The sequence below is a fragment of the Opisthorchis viverrini genome (assembly GCF_000715545.1).
Source record: "Opisthorchis viverrini unplaced genomic scaffold opera_v5_19, whole genome shotgun sequence".
Classification (NCBI taxonomy): domain Eukaryota; kingdom Metazoa; phylum Platyhelminthes; class Trematoda; order Opisthorchiida; family Opisthorchiidae; genus Opisthorchis; species Opisthorchis viverrini.
In genome coordinates, this window is record NW_008751675.1 from 1,941,236 (window position 1) to 1,968,451 (window position 27,216).

At 46.5% G+C, this 27,216-nt stretch overlaps 2 protein-coding genes across 2 annotated transcripts in view; one reads left to right on the forward strand and one right to left on the reverse strand.

Annotated features, from left to right (window-relative positions):
* The window catches only part of T265_01766 (hypothetical protein), a gene marked incomplete at both ends in the record, with an annotated part of 32,237 nt that extends 20,638 nt beyond the window's left edge, over positions 1-11,599 (reverse strand). The window contains 5 exons of the mRNA XM_009165856.1: positions 785-863; positions 906-970; positions 3,266-3,603; positions 5,875-6,457; positions 11,261-11,599. Coding sequence (XP_009164120.1) covers positions 785-863; positions 906-970; positions 3,266-3,603; positions 5,875-6,457; positions 11,261-11,564 — 1,369 coding nt within the window. The remainder of the gene's footprint in view (positions 1-784; positions 864-905; positions 971-3,265; positions 3,604-5,874; positions 6,458-11,260) is intronic.
* A 10,355-nt stretch (positions 11,600-21,954) lies between these two features.
* The window catches only part of T265_12860 (hypothetical protein), a gene marked incomplete at both ends in the record, with an annotated part of 24,098 nt that continues 18,836 nt past the window's right edge, over positions 21,955-27,216 (forward strand). The window contains 7 exons of the mRNA XM_009165895.1: positions 21,955-22,189; positions 22,224-22,398; positions 22,436-22,691; positions 22,730-22,791; positions 22,827-23,244; positions 23,276-23,411; positions 23,922-24,086. Of these exons, the coding sequence (XP_009164159.1) occupies positions 21,955-22,189; positions 22,224-22,398; positions 22,436-22,691; positions 22,730-22,791; positions 22,827-23,244; positions 23,276-23,411; positions 23,922-24,086 (1,447 nt within the window). The remainder of the gene's footprint in view (positions 22,190-22,223; positions 22,399-22,435; positions 22,692-22,729; positions 22,792-22,826; positions 23,245-23,275; positions 23,412-23,921; positions 24,087-27,216) is intronic.

Genomic DNA, 27,216 nt, shown 5'->3' on the forward strand with positions numbered 1-27,216 from the left:
TCAGTTGAAGAAATGCTCCTCAACCCATAATATATCACCACTGGGAGTGTCCATGTAAGAAAAGCGGCTGCGCTCTTCACGTCCTCGAAAATCAAGAACAAACCAAATGTCGAGGGAAAATACGAGACGCGTCACTTCACACTAATCAAGGGTAGTGAGTTCAGGTCTGCTGATGCTACACCATTTCTTTCAAACGTCTTTGCTCTAGTAAACGTAGATGGAAACATTCTATCCAAAAAAAATTTCACCAGAATTCCCACAGGAAATTCAAGCTTCAGCACGTCAAAAAACAGATACCCGAAAAGTCCTTCTAATGGGGCAACTTGATCAAGTCTGTTTGGTGCACGATAAGAGATAGCAGTAAATTCTAACGCTACGTCTAATGTGAAAAAACAAACAAACCGGGACTTGAAAAATATACAGTCAACAGAAAGCCGAAAGGTCTCCTCCATCGGTGCGTTTTTCCGCCTATCTGGTAACCAACAACCCAACCCTGGAGCTTAGAGTGGCGAAAAACATAGATACCCTACAGCTAGCGGTACCTTCCCAGACGACGATGTGATCCGTCTGTGGCGCAAGTCAAATGACACACATGACTACAGTTAAGTAGCTGCTCTGTAGGGAGCATACGCCATTGTTTTGTGCTCAACCATATGCCTGATGGTTCCAAAAGATAATTGTGGGAAACGTTGTCTCAAGTGTAGAGAGTATTCTACTCTTGGCAGAATGGCTCTATCAAGAATGAGATAAGTAGGAGACAATAAACCAAAATCACACAGCCCACCTGCATAACGACTCAATATGTCGTACGCGATGCCAAGGACAGGGAGCGCTTCATCCAAATCTCCTTGATGTAAACAGCCCTGAAAGAATATTATATTACCGCTAAAAGGATGATAGCTTACCATGGTCTCAAGAGAATTTTCTTTTCCCAGTTTCGCGGGGCTTCCACAAACGATTTTCTGAAGGTCTGGGTAACGCATAAGGTTGAAGAAAATAGTTATGGTTCCAGTAAGCAATTAAAACATGTCATAAACAGGATAACACAAAAGTAACCTCCATGAGACTACACCAAGTCATAAAAGGACAGTCGAAGTACATCGACACCCCACTGAGCCATAATATGGAGGAATACGAAGTACCCATGGTCTCCTCTATCAGACGAGTCAGAGAATAGGGGTCTGGCAGGCAGTATTGCGACTTACCAGGTTGGGGCTTCGAACAACTGTTAACCTATCTCCTTGAATTCGGATTACTGTGGTAGCGAAGGGCCCAACACCGCTGTCTACCAGCCAGTTTTATGAATTATAGGCTTTGTTTCAAGACCTTGGATTTGGATACCCCGTCAGTATCTCAGCCCGTAAACAACACGAAATACACGAGCGAGAGTAACGTGATTGCAAATCGGCCATCGAGTGGTGATATCAGTCGGGTCGCCTCATTCCCTCACACGGTAGGGTGAATAGGCGAAATATCCCGCGGCTGCCAACGCCCCTGCCGATTCTTTCTAGCCATTCTTTCGTAAATTCTTGATGTGAGCAAGCCATTCAGACACCTACGAAAGTGACCGACTGCACGCCACTGCTCATATTTGCCACTTCGTGTCCAGTAGTAATCTAATAAAGCCTTTATTGTTCGAACAATTGAGCAAGTTGGTCAAAAAGGGTGCTTCTAAATTTATTCTTGGTACTTTATCGACAGAAGTTTCCTACGGTACTGAAACTTGAGTGCAAGATGCAAATAGGGTAACCGAACTTAGACGTCCTCACTATGTGGACACCACCAGATTACGGGCTTCAAGTGCCGCACGTGTTTGTACCACGCGAGTACAGCTTTCGGTTCCCGAGCTGAGGCCCCCTCTTTGAGTGGACATTGTGTTGTTCGCCTGCCCACTCCCATAAAGACCCAAATGGTGAAAATACTAACCACTCTCATCAGACGCTAAACAACTGTAGCTTCGATTCGGTGAGAAACGATGAGCTAAATTCTTATAGATCTCTCAATGGAATGCCACACGATTAGCGATATTCGTATATACAACTCAGTCGAGTTGTGATCTGAGTTCGGCTTCTTCCTCCGTTTACGAAGAGCGGCTTCTTTCTATAGGGAAGCGCTACCAAGCTACCTGGACAGATCATCTTCCACCAGCGCCGATTAAAGATGGTGTAGGCTTGCACCTTCATTTAACCAGACATGGAACATGGACCTGTTTCAGGAAACTGAGCCCAACCAATCATTGCGTCCTTGCTAAAAAAAAAGCGGCTGTTCCGAAAACAGAGGTATATGGTTAAAACTTATCATAACAAGGTCGCTGTATTCAACAATACTGCTATCTTAAGCGCGGGAGACGCGTCCTAGAGGGTCAAACAAGATTTAGAACAGGTGGGAAGCACGCTGACCATATCTCCACATAGCTCCAACACCGGGGACTCCTCTGATCAACGGTGGCAGTCTTCATCAACGTTCACGGTGAAGAGTCTATGAGATCGTAATGCAAAATAAAGACAGATACTCTCAAACTGAGTATCGCGAGATCTCGGTGCTTTCTTGAGTGAGAGTCCACATGATTCACAGATAATGAAACGCATTTGGAGAGAGTAAGTGTTTGGAAACTAGAAACAGCCATGGTCATTAGGGCTACAGTATCCAGAGATGCATTCGTGAGTCGAGAAGAGCCATAGGACAAAAACTGGTAAAAATATTAGTAAGCCCCCCGGATAAGTAGATGGAATGGAGAAAGAACAGTTAGCGAATGGATCTTTCAAACCTTCCCGACAAAATAACAATTTACAAACTTGCAACAAAGTGGATTGTGGATAATCACCGGAATTCGCAGTCCACTTCATAGAAAAAGTGTAAACGAAACAGGCCTACATAGCGAAGCACTGGACAGATTCGAAGGGAGAGCTGGCACTGTTCGGCCTTGAGGCACATCACGATGGACGCGGTCAGAGAGCTTAAGAAGTGTGGTTTCATTGGTCAGCGATAATGTATCGCATACTCTTCACTCTGTTTTTGAATTCAACTTCCCCAAAGCTAAGAAATACTACACGCCATTTGAACACACACACACATTATACACACATACATAGAGTGATCACCAGTAGGAAGAGATCAATTCTAGTTGGTTGGCTCTTAAAGGTTATGACTCTCCATTCAGGTGGCCGCCGTAGTTGCCCTGATAAGATGCTGTAAGGGGATTATCAAAAGCTTCCGGAGAAAACTGTACACAGAATTGAGGTGTAAAACTAAGCAATCTGCTTACCTGCCAGTTTCCCAACCTCGCCGTGGTGATCACGCAAAATGATGTAACTCAAGGCCAGAACACAAATCGCCACCACACCGCAGACAAGAATGAGATTGGGCACGTGCGTGGCCAAGCAGGATATTAGGCGACCCATGCGGCTGGTGGAATCCAGCTGAGGAAACTGCCGTTGGTAAGGTTCTTTGGTTGGACCAAACCGCCTGTTCCCGATATCGGCATCCTGGTCGTCGGACATGATTGAAAACCCGGATCGAAGTGTTGGGCTTGAGCCTTTTTCGGTCGAGCGGGGCGGAGTGAATAAGAGACTCGTCGAAGTCACTGTTCCCTTGTCCCGTGGTCTGAGGTGGGGAAGTGAAACACATAAATCATATGTAATAATACTAATAATGGTTCAGCTGTGGCACCCCTTCGGTGCCTAGCTGCCACGCCACCCAAAGGAATCACTTCCAGATTGCAGACAGGAGCAGTCTAGACGTAGAGGTCGGGCTCGAGCAACGGACCTTCCGGTTCGCGCTCTAACGACTGAGACATGTCACGCTAGTAAATTATATACACCCCATAATGCACTGACAACTGGGTAAAGGCGTGCACGACGCGGGACCACCTGCAACTGACGGGGAGATTACCCAAGATAAAATACAAAACGAAAACGGTAACCACAAAAGCCTCAAATACCCTAAATCGGTCATAATCATGTGGCCACTTCAGGCTGTCATTGTCAACCAGTCAGTTGAAAAGTGAATGAAAAACATTTTGTCCACCTGTTGGCGGGCTGATGAGCCAGAGTTCAACATAGGTGTTCGTTTTCGTAAAGGAAACTACTCACAAGATTGCTGGAAACCCTTCGTTTTTCGTTTTCTTCGACACACTGATGCAGGAGCCGTAAAAGTTCCACATAATTCCCTGATTAGTGTCACGAATCCAACCCCGGCACCTTGACCACTGCTCTCTAAGCTTGGGTAATCATACGGTATCTCAGCTATCGTGCTTCATCCGAGTTACAGCTGGACGATTAGTTGTCCGCCACACAACGGACACTGTAACTCTGTTATACAGATCGTAAAAGCTGAAAATTACCCACCTCAAACAACGTCCACCGTCAATCTTAGTTCAATATATCTGATTATCGCAGTTGCCTGTGCCTTTTCAGACGGTAACCTACAACAAAAACGGCGAGTACTAGGAAAAAACCTTCCTTGTCTCTAGCAACTTGTCCTTCGAATGATCGATCTGACTTCACTGAATTTGTCAAATAATTGTCTAATGTGAAAGCAATCAACAATGAGATGACGTGATTATTCGTACTTCCAGACACTTCCTCATTTCGAAAAGACCATCCCATGGGATTCATTTCCTATAGAGCTCACTTGATTTGTTTCCGCCGCTCGACTGAGTCAAACCCACAAGTAGTATCGGGTGGAGTCCACTCGCAGTGAATCATTATGGTCAGAATACCTGGACTAGGCTGGACCGGTATACGTCAGTAACTCGAATGACAGTCAAAAACCAAAAAAAGCACCTACGTGACCGCTAAGATGGAAGTCGTGCGTGACTACCACATTTTGCGAGTTAACACTTTGTTCCACTTGATTGGTGACAAAACCTTCGCAGGCTAATTGCACAACTTGTCGAATAGATCAATCGCCACCTGATCAACCAAAAAGGATCTAGACAGTAAAGATTTCACTCTTGCTTAATTAGCTTTTTGGTACGAAGTTGGATCGTTGACAAGTACATCACGTATATGCACTGTCTCAATTCTAACGTGATTGACAAACCGGATAGAAGCCAACTGACATAGACAGCGGTAGTTAAGGTTTGTATGAATCCATGCCAGGAATAAACTACCTTGCACCGCAGTGAAGGACGACTTTCAGGATTGACCCGTTCGTTATTGATGGTCCGAGACTAGCCACAGACTTGATGCTTTCACAACTGAGTTGAGCAAAAGCCGTAAAACTGGAAAATAACAATTCTCAGATAGGCAAACTTGTCATCTATCATCATACCGGTGCAAATATGCAGAAGCAAACCGCCTCCTGCAAACGCATACCTCATTGGCGATGAATTCGACCTGGTCGTTGGCTTGTTTGCTGAGCTGGGCAATTTGGTTGCATTCGAATTCGACCAAGTCTGCATGTGAGTAGAACAGCTAGGAAGAACAATATTACCCACTGGCATGCCATTTGGATGGAGCTTTGCTGCCCCATATCTGATACCTTTGAGTGCTTATTCCATCATCAGTTACAAAATTGAGAAGAGGTCTGGACACTTGGCGGACCCCAGCTGATGTACCAAACGCCCAAGACAGTCGCCCGCAAGTTAGCACCCCTTCGGTGCCTAACTGCCATGTCACCAGAAGGAAACACGAGGACTGGGATACTGCCAGGTTGTCCAAGCCTAGACAGGGGAAAACGAGATGCACGCGTCGGGTTCGAAACAGGGACCTTTTGGTCAGTAAATTCGCCTCCTAAACACTAACCCATTTCGCCCCCAAACAGGGCTCCCCGGCCGGGAATCAAACCCAGGCCTTCCACGTGACAGGCGGAGACACTCACCACTATACAACGGAGCAGCATTCCTAAGTCGACAAAAACAAAATGACTCACCCGCCCATGGAATTTCGGTATCGTCTGGTTAGTGGTTCGCGCTGAAGTATTTCAGCATCTGAGTGGTCAGTATCAGATATCTGTATGTGACCGTCATCCCGCGGATCCCAACTGAGACGAGGCTTGACAAAACGACCGAAAGTAAGGGGGGTGGAAGACCCTTTTTGTTTTTCACCTCCCCGAAGCCAACCTGTAACTCTGGACATCGTGGATGCAAACGGACTGGGGCGCTCTCCGGATTCCTCATCCGTTTCCGATTCAGAACTCTGTCCACCCTTATAGTAAATGTATGTTTTGCGCGTGGGAGTATGGCCAGCTGCGCGCTGAGGAGTGACATCACGGGATAAATAATGGGTGTCACCAGGAACACGGGGCGTTCGAAAAGTGTCCGGACGTGCGGAACTGCTAGGTGTAGCCAAAGAAGAGAACGTAGGTGCAGGTAGTCTTCCCAAAGAGAGACGGGAGGATGTACTGGAACGAGGAGTAGAGTTCACGGTGGGTCCATTGGTTGGTAGCACGGTAGTAGTAACGTCAGATCGGCTGGTACTCACACCATTAGGGGTATTTCCAGGTCTCGATATACCTAGAAATTAGACAATACAAGGAGAAAATCAGTAACACCCAGAATGTTCTGTGCTGGGAACCACGATTAATCACACCTGAGGGTTCCAATAGACAACTGGAGATGAATCGGTATTAAGATCCTAATACATAAGACAAGTAATCAATTACCAGCGACGGTTCAGTCCGAAATTAGTTTATTCACAAAACTCCATGCTTTGCGAAATCGGTCAGTAATTCGCATTATCAACTCAGGGAGGCGCGAAGTTATAGTGCAGGTTTAACAGTGGGAACGTAGCACAGTGAAACTATTTTCGCACCTTACTTCTCCCACAGTCCATTAGCTGCGTACCATGAGAGTAGAATCGCCTGAGATAAATGAACCTCTGTGTCTATATGGTTCAATCTGTACTGTCAAAGTGGTGCTCGATACTCAAGAACAGCAGTTCCATATAAATTAGTTGTTGTGCTGTTATCCAAAGTAGATGATACAACCTGATGTGACACAAATTCACTGTTCAACACACGCAACCGATGCTCAAACGTACTGGATGTCATTCGATTACTCTCGTAGTGGACACTGTGGTAATTCATACTCCTATCTTTGAAGCCTTTCAGTACACAAATTACATAAACTATTGCAAAAATAACAGAAGAGAGAAAACCTGAAAGTTGGAAAACGTCCTTCTGGGAACTCTTGTACTATATAATTATCGGGGTACTACCTTTCCTTTGGAGACAAGATATAACGTCAAATGCTACTTTAAACGGTTCTCTCGACGGATAGCGTGCTCTTTAAGGTTATATCTTCGAAAGGCCTAAGTTCACTGACGTTAAACCGTCCTCTTACTTCTGGAGTTGCGTTCAAATTGCATTAGCTGTGGAAGTGGATTCCGGAAAAAGCGTTATAAAACCAAGACTTAAGGAGGAGGCGGGCACCCTTGAAGCGGATACAGGTCAGCCGGCATGAAAATCATTGTCGTAATGTTCTCGAGCGCATCCTCATAAAGGCTCTTCTCGTCAATTCCCAAAACAATCCGACCTCTTCAGTTCGCACGCCTCCATGTCACACCCATCAAAGTTAAAATAAGGAAGCTTACAATGAGCAGTACAAGGTGCAAGAACCTGATTGCGTTCTCGTGAGCTATGTAAGTCCCAAGGCTTTGTTATTAAAATTCATCTATTGTTTGGAGTAACGACCTAATACTGTTACTCTGTTGTCAAGCTTTCGTAACGCGGTGACCCTAAATTGGTCCGAATTCACTTTCCTATGGTTCTCGCAGGGTGGCAGGAAGGTCAACAGGGATTGATCCAACAAAGAGCAGCAAGAAACTGCATTACGAAATGCTGTGAAAGTGATGTCATACTAGTCGTTGTGACAGGTGTAGGATGCTTCCACCAGGAGACCAACAATTTTGTATTTATGGAATCGGCGATGCCGTGTATCCCGAAAAAACGAGAAGTCAGATAGGAACGATCTTAAAAGCCGCACACTCCACCCAACACCATGATTTCCGGCGTAGTACCTAATAATATTTAGAAACAAACAAACGTTACCATTAATATGATACCACTGGGAAACATCTGCAGTGCATAGCGATTAAAGAGTCAGCAATAAATGCCTAACTACCAGTGTCACCAAACATCATCATCATCGAAAGCATGACATCAGTGTTCAATACCGATGCTTCACTGCCGTACAACCACGATTTATTTGAAAGCTTTATTGTAAAGAAAAGAGTAAAGGTGGACAGGGAAGGGACTTAGTGCTAGCTTACCACAATCACGCTTCCAGACGCCCAGGCAGGTAGACTAGGTGTTGCTGAGGTCCATTTGGGTGGTCGTCATGGGTTGGATACGAGAAGCAAGGAAAACCGAAATCTTCTACCTCAGATGTATACCGAACGCAGACAGTTAATTTGCACAGCCAATTTCCGGAACGGAAATCACTGGACAACGAACCAACCCTCGTTCAGCCATTTATAAGCTACTGGACCCTGAAACAAACAAGACCATTAGAACCGGCTGCTTAAACGACTGTCAGATGATCTCATTCTGAATACCAACGGCCATTGAGAACCGACATCCACAGCGCAGTACATCACAGCCAACCTCATCCAAACATTAGATATCTGATAAGACCGTGGCCTTGCCGGAGTTCCGGCGACAGATCCTTCTAATGCAACTACGACTTAACCAGGCGCATCGCACAAAGCCCATGTATACTGCGCGCCCGAATAGTTCGGTCGAAGAGATGGAAAATTCGAAAAATGCTCGAGACGTCCACTTGATTTAATCGACTATTCCTCTAAGACCTTTTGTCGGCGAAACTATCAGCAACTAGAGTGGCTGTCTAACATCCAGCAAAGAATTTTGGAGCACCGGGTACAATACTTAGAATAGTACAAATGGCCACCTACTACCTCCAATCCGGATTGCTGGTCTTCAACAGGTGTCCGAGTGTATAGGTCTAGGCAACCATTCTCGTGCTTCTAGTCCTGACGACCCCCTCACTTGCTCCGTTCCTCAGTCAGTGCCTGCCTAGCATAGTTGCTCCCAGTTAACTGGGGTGAGTCGATGATGGTGCTCGTTTTCAAAAAGTGTACTCACAGTGAATTTAGTAACTCGAGAAATATCGGGTTGACTGCCGCGGTAACAAGGCTTCTGGCGTCACTGATTCTTTCATCCACTGGCAGCAGGCGAAACCCTTACCAACATCATCACATCATTATCATCGACCTCATAACACCAGTGTCTAACACTCATGGTTCAGTGCCGCACCTCACAGTTGTACGCAAGCTGGGGTACTGTCAGGGCACCCACACCTAGACAGGAGGACGATTAGGGTCCTCAACTAAATCCTTTGGCTCAAAAGCCTAACCGCAAGGCAACGGTGTTTGGTGGAAAACACAAATGCACTAGCATTCCTAAGGAACAAGTTACCACATGTTCCAACCCCCAACCTGGAGGGTCAGGAGACTGTTTGTAAACCTCTAACCATTGGCCAACCTCCGACACTGTGTCGGAGGGACACCTCTCCAGTAGAGCTCAACGGGTCACTGAGGTGCACGAACCGTCACACCACGGTGGGGTACAGTCTCCTCGTGACGGAGAAGTCTCGGTCGGTGAGCATCAAACGGGATTTCAACCGGGTAGAGGTTGTGTCGACCACATCTTCACACTCCATCAGACGTTATGGCAACGCCACATGTACAGATGATCCACAATCTTGCAAATCCTTGACTTCAAGGGTGCGTTCGATTCTGTCGATCACGTTTGCTCAACAGGGTATGCCACAGAGGTCTGTGCCCATAATCCGGTCCCTTTATTCACATAATTCTGGGCGCGTGGTGAGTCTCCAAAAGCTTCCAACAAGAAGCGGTGTCCGGCAAGCATGTGCACTCTCTCCATTCTTGCTCAACTTCACCACTGATGAAATAGTGAGATTTTCAAAGCCCAGGTGTTCAAAATGCTGCTTGTGAGAACCCTGATCAAAACTACGAGGCCCATGGTTCGGGTTGTAGGTTAACGTTCACCGTCGGACTTGGATAATGCTTTCACTGAAACACCATCGTTAGGACGAATGGTTTTCCATTATTGCAGCTGTTGAATCTGTGCTAGTGGCTACCCAGCCCAGTCAATCCCCTAAAAATCCTCACTCCACTTATTTATATGAACGAACTTAGGCGTTCACTCAAGTTTCCTAAGCCCAGACAAAAGTGACAGAATGGACAGATTACGTAGGAACCTCCTGATCAGTAACCCGAGACCCCTTATTACAACAGGGTGCAAGATGTGCTCATTGAGAAGTTGCCTAAGCACGTAGGCATCTTACGTGACGGGGAATTTCATAAAAGAATGTGTCTAACATCAGAATCTGCGTTGGTATGTATCATGTATTGCGTATGCCGAACCGTCGTTTGCCGAAGAGAGTGCCGTTTTCTGTGCCAAATTAGGAATGGCCGAAGCAGATGTGGCCGGCCCTTGATCTGACAGAGGAATGGAGGAGAAAACGAAATGTTTGTGTGCTATCGGTGCGAGTCACCTTCCAGGACCAGGGCCGTGTGATCTCCACTGCGCCTGGTTGGAGACGCTGCATGATATGCCTGGTAATCAATGTCAATAGCGTTCTTGTTGTCAGTTTCTACCCAGATTCTCGGTGAGGGTATCTGGAAATGCAGGTCCCTTACAATGATTGTGGTAAGTAAGCATCAGGTCAATTTTCACTCAGTTTCATTCTTTTCCTCAGAATTAGGCCTTCAAATAAGCAACGGTTGCATGGCAGGAAGCTTCAGTTTTGAACATTGACGTTGTGCTGTCGATGATGTTTCGTCTAAAGACAAACGACTTTCACACGCTGCTGCTTGAAATGAGGACTCTAACGTCGGGCAGACTTTGAGCACATGTAAACTGGGTATTTTTTTTCTAGTTCTTTATGTGGTTGCAGAAACGAATGGAGTGTGCAACCGAACTCGTGATGTTTCAGAACACGAATTTACTGACCGGACGGTTTGTGGTTCGACGGGAAACTCTGCATTTTTGGCTGTCTAGTCTTGGGTAACCTGATACTATCATAGGTTGGTGATTCCTTCGGGTGGCATGGTAGTTGGGCACCAGAGGGGTGTTACAGTTGAACGACTGTGCAACCGAATGCAGACCGTCGCATCTGGTGCACCAGCTCCAAGATGCACACAGTTAACCGCTAGAACATGCTAACGTGAAGATAAGGCCAGTTTATCCGATTACCTTCTATCGGCGCTGTCTATAGCGAACAACCATATTGGATTTTACCGTGTACATGTGACAGTTAAATAACTGTGGTTACCTGGTGTATCGACGGGTCGGACAGACAGCGGGAAAAGACGGACCTCCGGGTCAATCCGCTGGTGATTTGAAGAGCTTTTTGTGTCTACCTTAGCTGGCGAGTTTCTCGTAAGTCGAGTACTTCTCTCTCTTGAGCTTGCCGTTTCACGGACTGGTTTCGACTTGGATCCGGATTGCAGTTTGAGCATTTTTTTCAAATAAACTGATCTAGTGGATTCAGTAATTGGACCAGGGTTGAATCCAAGCCTTTTCAGCTCATCCCGAAGCTCCGTGTCACTCAACGGAGGTGTCAACGACTCCATCATGCAAGAGTGAATGCGTGCAACAACATGGTGTCAGCAGAGGGCCACTACTAAATCTCGCACACGATTGGCCTGCAGGTCATCAGGGTTGGCTCAGGGTTGACGCTCCCGTCCTCGTAATAAAAATTCAAAAAACAGCTACCATAAACATACTTCCTGTATCTATGCTGCATGGGAGTGCTATTCAGTGCAGTTTAAACACCAGTTATGAACTGAAGAGTCACGTACAAACAATCAAAGTGCTATGGTTTAATGAGCCACTGAATTATTGAGGAAAGAAGGAAAGGATGATCGTCGATATTGCCAATGAAGGAAAAACCTTTGCAGTGCTAGCGTTTAAGAGGGAAAATTGTCGCGATGATAGACCCATTATGTAATATCCTCTATCATACAATTACTGTATTCACCAGTTACCTAGACCTAACATTTACGTAAATACAAGTTCTACACACTCGAATTCACATCATTTCAGTGATTGTATCACAGAATTATCAGTCAAACATTGTTAATAGAGCTTATCCGATCCTAACTTCCCTCGGCTCCGTGAAATTTTTCGAATGGTTGTTCTCGGGACGCGTCCCACAAGCGAACCAATCAGAGTATTAGCTTTGTCCTCCGATATCGACCCAACATGTTTCGGCGAATTCAAAAATTGCGCATTTCTATAATTTTAGCTCGATTTCAATAGGTTTGTTTGCTCCCAGAAATGGTCAGAGATCTAGTGGGTTTATTAAGTACATACAGGATCAAAAAGATGAAAGCCCGTGAACTTGCGGAGGTACGTCACGCTTCTGCTTGCGGACCAGGGGTGAGCACATCTCTCAGCCCTTTCGGCGGATCCGTAATTTGACCTTCAGATTTCATTCACGACTGTTGATCTCGTTGAACAGAGGAAGTCTCCATCTAATCTACGAGCAAGTGAGTGAGAGTTAAGGGGTTCCTGGACTTCTAAAGCAGGGTGGGTTCTCTAAAAAACCGCCGAATGCTGCTTGAAGGAGGATATCTTCTGGAAATTGCAACACGGCATTCCAACGTTATGTTCAGTCTCTGTAATTCCTGTGTGACTTCTGGGCGGATCAAAGAATCCAAGTTCCGTGTGTCCGTGTGTGTGTGATAATTCATGTGATTCAAAGTTCCCATAAATCTCTGAGGAGGCACAATCCTGGAAACGTCCAGTCCAGATGGGGATGACGCCAGTTTCCGCACGGGACAAGGTCCGAATAAGGTCAGGTGAGTTTAAAGGTTGTTAGGGATTTTTTATAATTCATTGATCCAAAGTTCCCATAAATCTCTGAGGAGGCACAATCCTGGAAACGTCCAGTCCAGATGGGGATGACGCCAGTTTCCGCACGGGACAAGGTCCGAATAAGGTCAGGTGAGTTTAAAGGTTGTTAGGGATTTTTTTCGTGCGGAACGGGTGTCCAGGATTGACCACTAGAGGGAGTGCTAAATGGACACCAAAGTTAGCCCTAAGAGGATAGATGCTGGTGAGTGCCAAGAGAGGAGACCTCCAAAACCAGTCACATTTATTAAGAAAAAGCCTGGGCTTGGACAGAGACAAAAGCAAGGTATTAAAATCAGTAATTGTCAGCGTAACAAACGATGAAGTCCAAAGTGTTTGAAATATATATGCAGGTTAGCACTGTCTCCCAGGATCGTGGCGTTGTGTAAGTTATAACAAGTTTATAGTAAGCCTTTAAAGAATCGTTCATTTGAGTCACTGCCTGAACTTTATGGCCGTCACTATCAACACCGCCGGATGGTCTGCTTCACACATTCACGAATGGGAATGAATATGGTGAAGTAGACAGCTTAGGAACAATGTAATCCCGTTCCCAACCACACGTGGCAGCCAATCTTCACATTTATTCCCCTTGACTAGATGAACTGAAACCAAGTTTCAGCGGTCGAAGAAGAAAGTATCAAGCAACATCCACAGTGAAATTTTAAAAAGAATAAACTCGCATCTACCCCCCCACCATCACATTGGAGCCAATCAAGAGGACAGAATAGTATGAATCTAAAGGATGTTAGTTGAAATTTTGTTTTGAGACAAGAAATGTGCAGGTGTAGGTAATTGGGGTTGGTAGCTATATCCGAATCTTGTCTGCCAGCCAAACTAAATAAGCACCTTCGACTCAATACGCTATAATTATTTTTTGGGGAAACGTTCCTGAAGGTAACAATCCCCTTAACGTAGTAGGTGTATCCGCACTGACTGAATTCGGGCAGCCTTTCACAAAAACGGTTATCTGCAGTGTGAAGTAGTGCATGCGTCCACCTTCGGCTACACCTGATTCGGACGCCCTGTTTGGTTGTTGTTCACTCCACACAATCTGTGCTTTACGCGCGAATGGATCCTTATATACACTTTAAAAAACCTGTGACCTTACAATGGATTTGTTTTTCATCAGCGGATTCCCTGGACCAACCCACAAAAATCCCGCTATCTCAACCCAGATTAGTCATTGGGTTGTCCAGAAACCGAAGTATATTAGTGCGATGTTGGCATAGCGCTGCCATGCCCAGTTTGAAAGCATACGCGCAACTACTCACTTCCTAATTTTGGTGATGCCCTGGGCAACTCGTGACACTAGCTACGATGGCGAGCAAACTTTTCAGCTAGACCCACCCGCCAGTGGGACCCCTACATTCCAAATCTTCTGTTTGGATATAAATATCTCGCTGACTTTCATTCTGTGGTCCTCACAAGATCAGTCATTTCCCGTACGGGTCGCGTTCAATCTTGTGCGTTAGCACCAAACTCATCCCCCCAAGGAACTTTTACACCAAATATCACTGGTGAGTCCCTACAATTTCGGCCTACACCTGGACTATGGGATTTCAGCTACCACTTGTCCGGATTACTGTTTCATCTGCCGCATCACTTCCACGTTCGCTTTTTATGACCCTGGAGATAAGCCCAATAGTCCAAGACCGGAACGGCCTCATCGGTGCTTTTGAACTTTAATTCACGCTGACTGGCCAGATTGTGATGATCCATATTCGCTGTGCTGGTTCATTGTTTTTCGCATTTTGAAGTTTTTCATCATGCACCAAGCGACCTGCCTCTTTTTCGCCCCCGTTTTCTGTTTTTGCCCGCCATCGTCAAACCTTAACTATCTGATCTTGTCTCAGCTTGATACATCCCCTTAATATATAAGCAAAATGAACTACTGGTAATCGTGCCGCCTTTCTCATGCCGGTTTAGGCGTGGTCAAGTCTGCATCGGATATTGCCCGCCGTTAAAAACATTTCCACTCTTCTTCGTGTAACCCTTAGCATTCGCATATTCGCCAGTCGTGCTGTATTCTGACTTAAACCGTATGATGATGCCTGACGGTATGCCATCCATTAATTGGGAATGAACATTCATATTAGTGGTCTCACCCCGATCACTTTACAAGGTTTAAAAACCCCACCAAGAAAGACTCCAATTTTTTTTGGCAAACTGGTAGGTGCCCTTATCAGTGCCTACTGAGTCTCTTTTTCGAATTATTCTTTCTCTTTGTATCCCGAGTCCAAAACTGAATTGAGAACAAACGGCCCAGTGATCGCAAGCCCATGGTCCTTTCTTTGGGTGAAAAGCTTTAAATGTTCTGGCGCTCTTTTCTAACCATGGCACGAGCTGTTGCATCTGTAAACCTACAATTCCTTTAGCGTTTCGTTTTCTCAGACAACCAACAGCCAGTTTCAACAGCTCCTGGGGTGAATAAGCGTTAACTCCTTGCTCACTAACCCCGCATTAGCACCAGCTTTCCCTACATTAACTCGCAGCTTAAGGTAGACCCCTTGATCTTATTGTGCTACGATTGGTCGAAAGTCGTCTTGACTCTAAAGGACGTTCGCCAAAGGAGAATGCTGACTATTTACCTATCCATACTTTCCCCCGTTGATCCCCGTGAAACATCTGCGGCTTATTAGTAGCTTATAAGTCCTCAACCTAAAAACTTCAGATATTGTAATCGGAGGCGAAATGTCTTTCCAATTCTCCGATACCAACAGGCATTGACAGAAACATCTCCTGTCTCAGGGTAACCTAAAACCATGACCCAACTATCGAGTAAATCTAGAGAGCTTTTTGTTCCTCTCAGGGACTCAGTAGCAATTTTTCGTCTTTTCACCGGCTCCTGGCACTTGAAAGAGTTCATCAATGTCTCAACCAATAAAAAGCTTGCTATTCTCCTGTATGTTAAGCGACCGTAAAGCCTCTGTAACGGGGGAACGATATCTTCGGGTGACGCGTAATACCAGAAACTCAGGGTAGGCAAAACAAAGTCGGAGCTGAGTATCTATACGGTTCTATCAGTGTAAGACAAATTCACAAATTACACAAAACGCGATAGTAGATACGCGTCCAAAACAAACGACTCACTTGGGCTACAAAAGTACAAGCCAAGGGGGCAAACAGGCTCCCACGTGCGGCCTTCACACGTGCAAAGTCGGCTACAAATGGCCGGATAAACTCAAGGCCAAACAGGTCAAGTGGACAAACAAACGTCAGTTCATATATACACACTGAACACAAAACGGGGGCGGGGGTTACAAACGAGGACAGAATAAGCGTGGGGAATTTCATTGTCAACGTAACAGGTGATACACCACCGCCAAATTCTCCACGTTGGTTCAGCGGACGCCCCGGTTCTACCTATGCTCAACTCCATTCTAAGGTACTTCATTAGCCACCGACGGGAATGGTCCGAGTCCACCTCTACCACAGGTGCAGACTTCGATGGAGTACAAGCCTAGTCGCGTCCCTCCAGTAAACACACCTTTCTTACATCTCTTTTAAGAATGCCGTCCGCCGTTCTAACATGTAGGGTTCATACTAGGCCATCTGGGCTCGCCTCACAACTATCCACTACCCCTAGAGGCCGTTTCTTACGAGGCAGGTGCTCACCAGAGACCAGAACCAAGTCTCCTCGTTTTAATTCTTGAGTCGCTCTGAGCCACTTAGTATGACTTGCAACGTTGTCAGATATTCGTTTATCCAACGACAACAGAACACGTCATCGAGATAAATAACCTGTTCGCAACCGGCATGATGTCGCAGGGCTAAACCGTCGCGACCGAGTAACGCAGGTCAGCGCTGCATGAGCAAAAAACTGTTTGGAGCAAACGGTTCAAAATTGTTGCTGGCTGGTGAAAGCGGGACTATAGGTTGGTTACTTACAATCCGTTCTACCTGTATAAGGAGCGTGTTCAGTTGTTCATTGGTCAAACACTGTTCCCTGTGTAGGCATAAAATGATACGTCGCATTGACCTGATTATACGATCCAACACACTACCACGGTGGCTAACTCCTGGTGGATTGAAGCGCCACTGTATATCCATAGTCAAAAACCGGTCTGATAATTTACTCTGACTCCATCGCTTTACATCATCCCCAAATCCCGTTACCGCACCAACGAAGTTCCTACAATCATCACTGTAGATACCAGTGGGCTTGCCACGTCTCCCAACGGAGCGTATAGAACATTTTCGGTATGAATCGGTCGACAGGTTGCCTACCATTTCCAAATGGACTGCCCTAGTCTTAAGACAGCTAAAGATAGAGCCACAGCGTTTTTCCTGCGAACGGCCGCTTTTGGTCTCAAAAGGTCCAAAGTAGTCCGCTCCCATGCACTCGAAGGAGCACCAACCCACGCCTACTCTGTCTGCTGGTAATGAAGCCATCAGTTGTGTACCAAGCTGTGCGGACTGGCACCTGCATAAAGAGCACACACCAATCACTCGTTTGGCGGCGCCGGTCTTATTATAATCCTATGTCGCTGTCGAATGGATGTCAAGACCTGCCCCACTCCACAGTGTCCTACTTCATGAAGGTGGCGTACAATCAAGGCTGCAACAAAATGTCGGCTCCAAAGAGCTGGATGATTTACTGACTGACTGCAGTTCGAGTAACTAAGTCCGCCTCACACGGACAAAATATCACCGATCATGACGGGTGACAATTTTCGTAAGCTGGAACGCTTCGCATCCAGTAAAGAAGCGTTAACCTGATGCAGCTCTCGCTCGAAGTGACTGGATTGCACCATCTTTACCAAACAATTTCGTGCTCCGCGGAGTTCGGATTCTCCGATAACACCGGGAAGTAAAGCCTCTTTTCTTGCTCTGCCCGCCTTACTCAATAGACATAGCCTGTAACGCAGTAACCAAGCCAGGACCTTCTGTAGCTACATCCAACAGGAGAACCGAGACATTAGTGGGCACATGACATCATTTCCCTCCAATCGGTTAGCCTGCGCTACAAGGCTTTTCAGAGCACCTCTATCAGAGGGATCAAACTTGACTTGTAGGAACATTTCTTCAATGTCGGCTGCTACAGCAATTTGCTCTAAACGAAAGCCCAGCATAACATTTACAAGTCTTGTGGTTAAATCAGTGCCCGGATACAGGTGATCGTTCGGGGACACACCATGACATTTGGCGGCGCAGTCAAATACAACCCGAATATTTTCTGGCTTTTTTGGGCTAATTAACGGCTGGTGTGGGAGATACCACTGCTTTGAACTTAATGACAATGTGGAAGCAACTGCCACCCGTTCAATGCATCCTTTCTTCATGTACGCCCCAAGCACCTTATTGTAATGTCCGTGTAAAATAAGATCCTTTCACAATCTAGGTTTCAGATTATCTAGACGTTTTCTGGCCAACTGGAAGTTATCGGGTAGGGCAAGTGTGTTATCCTTCCATGAGCGCGGTAGCTGATAGTGCCCACTTACTCACTCCGCACAAGTCTTTGCTATCAATAGTGCTGTTTGGTCCTCCAAAGAGAGACAAGTGTTCTATGTTGAAGTGTCTGTGAATTCCGATTTGTACAGCCGCTGCAAATGTTCCTGGATGCCCTGACTGCACCCGGTTATACAATGACTGACGACCTGCTTCGTCCCGTTTTTCATCAGACCAAGACGTTTTCACAGCAAACGGCTGTTCTTTGACCCCCAGGCGCTGGTCGAAGACCCAGTGCGCTTCAGATACGTTACAAACAATAAGGATTCCTACATCGTTTTCAGTCAGTTCGTCGAAGGCAACTTCCTTGAGGTGAGGCCACTTGCGAGCCGCTTCTTTGATGGATGGGACGGCTCACATAGGTAAGCTGTCAGCGACGAATACTTTGTCAATATCCATCAACTGGATTTCATCTACTGATAAAAGCCTGATGTCATTAACTTCCGATGTGCATCCCATGGTACCACCCGGTGTATCAGTGGCCACAAACGTGGGTAGCAGCCTGACACCATTTTTCATCAAAAGGCCCTGCTTCACTAGCGTGATGCCGGACCCAGCGTCTAAAAATGTATACATTGACACCTTTCCTGCAGGACTGTCAGGCCTAACAGGAATAACTCCTAGGCGTGCCGGAAGCCGACTACCTCGAGTTAAGGCACACAAACCTCCGTCTCTGAGGACGTCGAAGCTTTTTTTCCGGGTTGTGGTGTATGTAACAACCTGTGATATCGTCCCCTACAACCCGTATGGTCGCATCGAAATACTGGCCCGCAATTCTTGGCCATGTGGGAGTCTCCTAAACAGGCAAAGTATGCATTATGCTCCCGTATGCATTTCCATTTGTCAGGAACTTTCATAGATAGAAAGCACTGGCGAGTAAAAATTGGGTGAGGCCGTGAACATAATGCGCCAGCACTTGGACGACCGTCTGCGTATGGCCTGATGTTGTTTTGGAAACTGGTAAAACCATCCCGTCTAGAGGCTTGGGTGGTGGAAGTGTGCGTTACAGGAGGGCGTCTTACGTCCCCTTCTCGAGCCAGTTGCCCAAACCAACTCCTTGCAACTCGGGAGCGCGTGTTCACAAACTCCGTCAAGTCTGTGAACGTTGGGTCCCGGCAACTTACAGGTATCTTTTCTGCCACCTCAGCCCATTTGTGCTGAAATGGCGAGGGAAGAGAATGCACATTTCTCTCTACAACCGCTAGTGAGCGCAAGTGTGAGACGAAACACATTTGCGTCAGCGCAATTTCACAACGGCGCATTGTTATACACAAGTCCGACAAGGACTTGGCTGCTCCATTAGTCTTTCGTGCAAACCGAAACAGGCTTTCTAGTAGACAGCAAGCGATAATATGAGGCTGACCAAAGAGACTGCTTAGAATCTCCCGAGCGCTGGAGTATACCAATTCCGGCGGGAGCATCACACATTCTTCAATGGCCGCCTTCGCTTCGCCTTGACAGTAGTGGATAAGATAAAGGAGCCTCTGACCGGCGTCCTGCACCTTGCTCTCAATGTATAACTCAAATCGGCGAGTGACCTCCAGTTATGACACGGATTACCATCAAATATGATAGTTCCACTTTTGGTAGGTCCATAGTGGCTGACACTGGAGTGGCGGAAATTGCCGGTTTTGGCCCTCTGATATCATCAGCATATCCTAGGGGTCCTTCATCTATCTGACATTGTTTCACGTACCCCCTTAATCGTTCAGTTGAGGCCACTGGTTTTCAGATTTCATCTAGTGATTCCTCCTCGGCCTCTAGCTCAATTTTGGCTGACTCAGTTTTGCTATGTGCCTCTAAGAGAGCCCGCTGGAGCTCGACCTCTCGTTTAACCCGATACACCTGGAGTTGAGCAATCCTTAAGGCATTCTTAGCTACACTACATTTACGACTAGATGCCCAAAGTGACTTATAAGAACCGGGGCGCGAAGCAAACTGCATTGATATTTCCCCCCCGCCGGCTTCAATCGTTTCCGCGTCCAAATCGTTTTCTTCCAAATTGTTCCAAAGTTGACATCTTTACTTAGAACTAGACGTAAGATGTTAAGTACTTTAACGGGCGAACGGTATCTTTGAGTGACGCAATGCAATACCAGCCGGGTAGGCAGAACAAGGTCGGAGCTGGGTTTCCATACGATACTACCGGTGTATGACCAACTCACAAATTATCCAAACCTCGACAGTAATAATAATAATAATGTATATTCCCAACTTGTGGTTGGCATACCATCGGGCATGATCATGCGCTTACAGTCAGAATGGGGCATGTGACTGGGGGATTTGCGGCAAGTGGGGATTCCGCGAAATGGAGACAACGTTATGAACAATGAGGAGTATTCGATGAAATAATGATAACAGGTTTCTTTCGTAACTTGTAGGGAACAATGAGCATGAGGTCCGACTAATTCAAAGACTCAGTCGGCTGACATGAACCAAAACTGGAAAACCACTGCTGGCCGCGAGCGACCTTGGGCAGTTGGGTAAATGGCAGGAGTCACAACGAGATAAAGTGGAGGTGGAGATGCGATGATTCGAATTGGGAGAACATGGCAAGTTTGGTCTCGAAAATATGGTGCAATCTGAGAAAAATCAGACTCACTGGTTGCACTTTTGTAGGGAAGTCAGGTGCGGGGGTTTGGTTGGATGGAGACACAGAGGTGGTTTAATTCGAACGAGTAGTCCAACAGTGGGAATGAATGTCATGGTGGCAGTTAGGGTCAATGAAACGAGTAGGCAAGAGGGCACGGTTGGGAGGAGGAATGGAACAGTTGCGGGTGTGCTATCAAACTGAGTATGGCCTGACATCTTCGAGATTTTGGACAGCCCCGGTATGGACGTCATATTTGAGATGATTCGGCTGGGGTGTGCAGTTCACTGAGCAGCGGTATTCATTTCAGCCTGGTCGAGGAAACTGGCTGGAACGAAACCGATATGGGATTGTAGGTAGTCTTGGTCCGCTTGGCGATCCCGGAGTTGGAGATCATAGGCGAGGTGGAGTAGTAATCAGCTAACCAGGTCGTCCAAAACGGGCGCTTCCGAAGTTCAAAGCTTGGGAAGGTGAGGGGATGGGAGGAGATTCTCAGAACATAGTGAGTAGATACGCGTCCAAAACAAACGGCCCACTTGGACTACAAGAGCACAAGCCAAGGGAGGAAACAAGCTCCCACGTGCGGCGGTTACACGTGCCAGCGGCCACGCACAATTCATTTTTCTGCAAAACCCCTGCGGATAAAATAAAAACTTCAACTTCAAAATGTTGCACTTATTTGCATATATGCGTAGACTGAAAACCCCCCTCATCTGCCGTCACTTTTTTGCGATTTGTTTTAATCGATCTCTTCTGAAAATTATTGGCGCACATTCGGCTTTGAACTTCGTCTGCTATCGCTTCGGAAGTGGCTTTCTTTGATAAATTTGTGGATGTATCGTTTTTATCCTTCACGGCATTTGAGAAGACCTTAAATGAATACGTGAAGGATAACAACACTATTTTGCGTTACGAATGGGTGTATTACAAATACAGCAGGCGCCCTCCAAGACCAACGGAAATCCGTGGAATCCGAAGAAGTTAGTAAGCCGAGCGTATTTTCTAATAAAAAAGTACGCGAAGCAACAGCTGTCCAGTGCATATTTTGTCTACGGAGGCAAAGGAATCAACTGGTGGGTGGCCTCTTCTTTCTGGAACACAACCACAAACTGTCAAAGTTTCTGTACGATCGGTTTCCAGTTAATCGACGCCTAACCGAAGACGAGTTTGGCACATGCCAGGCCCTGCTGAGATATGGAACGCCGTCATCTGAGGTGCGGCAGTTTGTGGCGGATGAATTCGGAAAGATTCTTACAACTAAGGATATACACAACTACCGCCGGAAGTGTCGACCGGCTATGTTGAGTAGGTGCCTAATGGTTGGGTTTTAATGTAGCAGATGATATGCCTTCGGTCCTGGCAAAACTTCGGGAGACCGGACGCGTTCTTGTGTGTCAGGGAGAGGAAGGTCACTATAGCCACATATGTTTCTCCCGATGGCAGCAGATAGCGTTATTCCGACGCTTTCCCGACGTAGTGAATGTGGACGGGACACATGCAACAAACCGCCTTGGGTAAGTTTTTTTAAAGCATCTAATATTCGGTATTTAGATATAAACTATACACATTCTTGATAACGGACGGCATGGGAACCGGGCGTCCGGTTATGTATGCGTTCGTAGAGAGCGAGCAGTTTGCTCCCATGCGTAAACTGTTCGGCTTGTTCAAAGAAATGATGGGCGAAGCGTATCCGGTCAGGACCTTCGTAATGGACAAGTTGGCGGCGCAAATGCGTGCGGCAAGAGTAGTGTTCGGCTGTGACATTATGCTTTGCTACTTTCACGTCCGCAAAGCCATCAGGAAGCACGTATGTATCATTTAATATCCATGTATTTATGGTCACAGACACATTCTGCGAACAGCCGGCACATATTTCACCGCATGGCTCGCCTGGACAATGCTGTACAGTAGGTTTTATGTTCATCATATTACAAGCACACAGATTCCGACAAGATCTACAGCTTCTGCGTCGAACCGACCCCCGTTTTCTCTCCTATCTTACGGCTCGCTGGTTGTACATCACCCGAAAATGGGCCATACACGCACAGTCCGGAATGGTTCATTTCGGTAATGTGACCAACAACCGACTGGAGAATGCGAACGGGCGCCTTAAAGATCAGGTGCACCACTCCGACACGTTGGAGCATGCCATTCAAAAGGTGTCCCGGCACGCCGAGTGGCTCATGCGGGAGTTTGAGATGCATACGTCGTACCACTGCGACAGGCGGCAAATCCTGGAGGGTGACGCCTACGTTCTAAACGTAGTCTGTCGAATGACGACATATGCATGCTCTCTCGTTTTGAGGCACTTGGGTCCGCGACCGCCGCGGATGCCGTATGAAAGTGTCGGAACAAACAAGGTGAGGTCGAGCTACGTAAACTAACTTATAGTTTGTGGTGCAAACACCCAGATGCTCCCAGACTGTCGACACCTGTGCTGGAGAATGCACATGCCCTTTCTATCAGGCGATGTGGCTCCCCTGCGTACACCTGTTCTCTGTAGTTCGAGATCAGTCCGTTCCGAGCAGTAAGAACTATTCATCATTGACTTTTCTTAGCTTTCTTTCCAATCCACCAACGATGGCTGTCAGCTTGCAACCTACCGGAAAAGGGTGTACCTCCTACACTTGTTCCCAAACCACCCCCGACAGCTTTCGGCGGTCTCCGTAAACAACTCAATCGGGTGATGGATAAGCTTCAAAGGCTGGAACCCAGGAGGGCCACCGCCATATTTAAGCGGTTGATTGTTGAGGGACAAATCCTGCTGCGTCAAGCCTCAAAGTCTGCAACCGACGAGATGCCGTTAGTGGCGGAGGATACTGCACATCAACCCAGATGGCGGTCTGGAAACGCTGACTTGGGGTTCTGTGTGCTCTCTGACCGGCCTACTACTACCAGTGACCGCTGGTGTACAACGGATCGCGTGTCATATCACGCTAACTGTTGTGACGGTGAACCTTGACCACTGTGTGGTGGTGCTCTTCAGGCTTGTCCCGAAGGTGAGCCCACATGAAAATAAATCACTTTTGGTTCTTAGCTCCGGGCCCATCCAGAAAACACAGAGGTGTGCTTGCTACCCGGTCCGCAAAGAGGACGTCATATGATGTTGACCTGGACCGAAGCATGGAGTCCCAGCACAATTTGTTCCCTGAGTTTGTGTGCGTCCGTGTTTTCGGGTCCACAGAGGAACTACTCGACAGCCGTGAGCCAATGTCTGACAACTACGACTGACTCTGTAGAGCGCCAGCTAGATGAAAGAGACGAAAATGATTTCATGTGACCCATCGGCTCCGAAAAGTTTGTCTGGTAATGAGGCCCCATGCATTTCATGTAAGTCTGGTATTTCTTGAGAGGTACAGTAAACAGGCATGCGAAAGAGCCGCTGAAGACGGCAATGTGTGAACGGGCATCTACGACAGCATAGTCGCTGCAGTGAATTTTGGGGTAAGCATCTCTACCTGTTTGTCGGCCGCCCGCCTTGTGGTGATATCTCGATAACCGAAATTATATCTCATTTCAGGACTTCAACGGCCAAATGAACGCTCCTCACGAAGAAGAAAATGCGCCTCAAAGAAGGACGCATGTAAACTTCAAAACGACTAATATATCTCAAAATTTCAAGACGTTTATTTTGAGCCATTTCCCTGTTACCGATGGATGGATTAGTTGGGCATCGTGTACCCCTGGCCGCATGTTAGTGGTGTGCGTCGGTTAAGATCGATGAACCTCAAGGTCTTTCTAGCATAATTCGTAACCTATAGTGAAAAACTCCGTAATTTGCCAACCAACGTGCACGATGTTTAGCAAATAATTAGGGTGCACTACGGAATTTTTACTGGAAACAAAGAATCATCGACCAAAATTTGTTTGCTCGAATGCACCTACGCATATGTTGCATTTTCAAAGGCCATTTAGATTATAGAATGTTGAGGAAATTTGTTCAGGTGGAAAAATACCTGGAAGTTACGTTCATTGTGGGTCAACCTTTTCCACAACTTGCGATTTTTTATCATCAGGTAACGTATTCACAGTCGGCGGTGTTTATTGACCTGGAGATTTCGTTCACTTAAACAAATCGGCATAGTAAAGGATTTTCAATAATACAGGAGTATATACATTATACATAGACATGCTACACTATGGAGTGGCAAGTCTGAAAATGCCGTAGATTTCGAGAAGTCAATCTCATTGTGAGAATAGCAGCGGCGTTACACGCGCAAAGTCGGCTATAAATGGCCGGATAAACTCAAGCCCAAATAGGTCAGGTGATGAGGACAAGCAAACGTCAGTTCATATATACACATTAAACACAAAACAGGGGCGGGGGTTACAAATGAGGACCGAATAAGCGTGAGTAATTTCATTTTCAACGTAATGGATGATACAGTCTCTCTCCGTATGCTACCGACAGATTCCCGCATTCTTAGGCGCTATGCTGATCTCCGTGCCTCAAAATAAAGAATGATTTTAAGACTTTTCCAAGGGACTTAAGGTGGACTGTGAAATCAGTCGCCAACGTTTGTCGTTCACACAGCGTTAAGGTAGGTTTTAATTTGGCTCTCGCCTTGTTAAGCTCATGCCTTCCCAGTGCAACCTCACGGAGAAATTCACCAACAAGTCAGTGCCCTTTGTCTGGCCGCGGCAGTTCCAAAAAACTACGCCGCTCTCACTTAGGCCCAGCCATTTTAGGCTGTCCATTTTCTTCGCGGTCTTCATTGGAACAACACAAATCAGAGTACCTATCAAATCCATATTTTTGTTTTTCTTTTCAGAATGTGACGATTTCAAATCAAATTTCACTAAAAATGTGGAAACACAACCCGAGATTTTCCTCCGGGCCTTGAAAACGGCCCACTTATTTGTACTACTACAATGGGTCTATCCTTTAGTACACCGAATGCCTACTGCATCATTTGAGCAGGCTGTCTCTGCATCTGGTCGCTCGGCCCTGAATGGCTTAAGAAAGCAAGTAGTGATTGCATTTCCTGTTGTCCTCCTTATAGCACACCTCAAAACAAGTCACAATCCCGCCAGCATATCATTCATCCGTTAACGTGTTTATCCCCCAGTTGTCCGTTGTGTGTAAAACTGATGAGCTGCTTTCACCATAAGTACAAATTCAGCGGCTTATTTTCAAATTATGTTGTAGATTGCCCAATAATCCGGATGGGACTTGCTCCTTTTCTGTCCGCTTTTGTCCGCCAATCATTAGCTCAGTCATTAGCTGAGGCTCCCAAACTCCTATTCCACTTTTGTTTGTCGGTCTGCAGGTAAAAATATGCACCCACTGCTTGCGCAGTGAGCATGCAAATCGTTTAAGGAAAGAAAAAGAGCGCATTTCCAAAATTTTGACGCACGGACAGCGGAAAAAACCTCTCCAACACTTTTTCTCCCCGACTCAGCTCAGTGCAGTCTGTCAGCCCGCACAACATTTGCCGATGTCGATTCATTCTAGCCGATACAGCTTCTCTCATGAACAATAACGAGAAAAACAGACAAATTTGGAGAGGATGGAAACGCAGTTTGTATCAAACGGTGCCAAGAACTTAGTGTGGCAGGGGGTGACAGTTACCAAATAATGGCGAAAGCCTCCATGCGAGGCCGTCACTGGCGTCGTCATGATAATATCTGTTTGGGTCAATATATACTAATTTGTCGTTTTTGTTCTTTAATGTTGAGAGATATTGCATTTCTTCCCAAAGTCACCTGCTGACCGTCACTAGCCTCTACCAAACACAAGGCTGGCAGAGAAGGCATTTGAGGCTAATATTCAACCGGCGCCCCGCGTGTATGATATAATCCACGGATTCACGGATTGATACACAGGATCGAGGCTTTTGCCCCAGTTTCCCGGGTCGGTTTTGTTCTTGTCGGTCAGTGGCTGTCGTTGACCTAAAAAGCACAAGTGAAGAAAGGGTGCAGCCATGCTCTTTGTTTTCTCAGCGCAGGGAAGTATGCTTGCCAGCGCGAGGATTCGCATAAATAAATGTCTAATAGTGTTTTAAATTGGGTTCGAGAGGGAGCGTGTACAACCGTCGGAGGAAGGTCATTCCACGCAGCTACTACCCGAAATGAAAAAAATTCTGTCTAATGAATGTGTGTGCCCTGAGCTTGAAAATTTTCTTACTATGTCCCCGCTGGGTGTTCGCTGGGTTAACGGTACAAAATCTGTTTGCCAAGCTTTGTTCAAACAGGGCGTAGTTAAGAATTAGGTCCCCTCGGAGGCAACGGTACTCCAAGGGAAAGAGATCAAGCATCGCGAGACGCGTTTCGTAGTCCACGGATTTGAGGCCGGCAACCATTCTCGTGGCGGCCCGCTGGACACGCTCAAT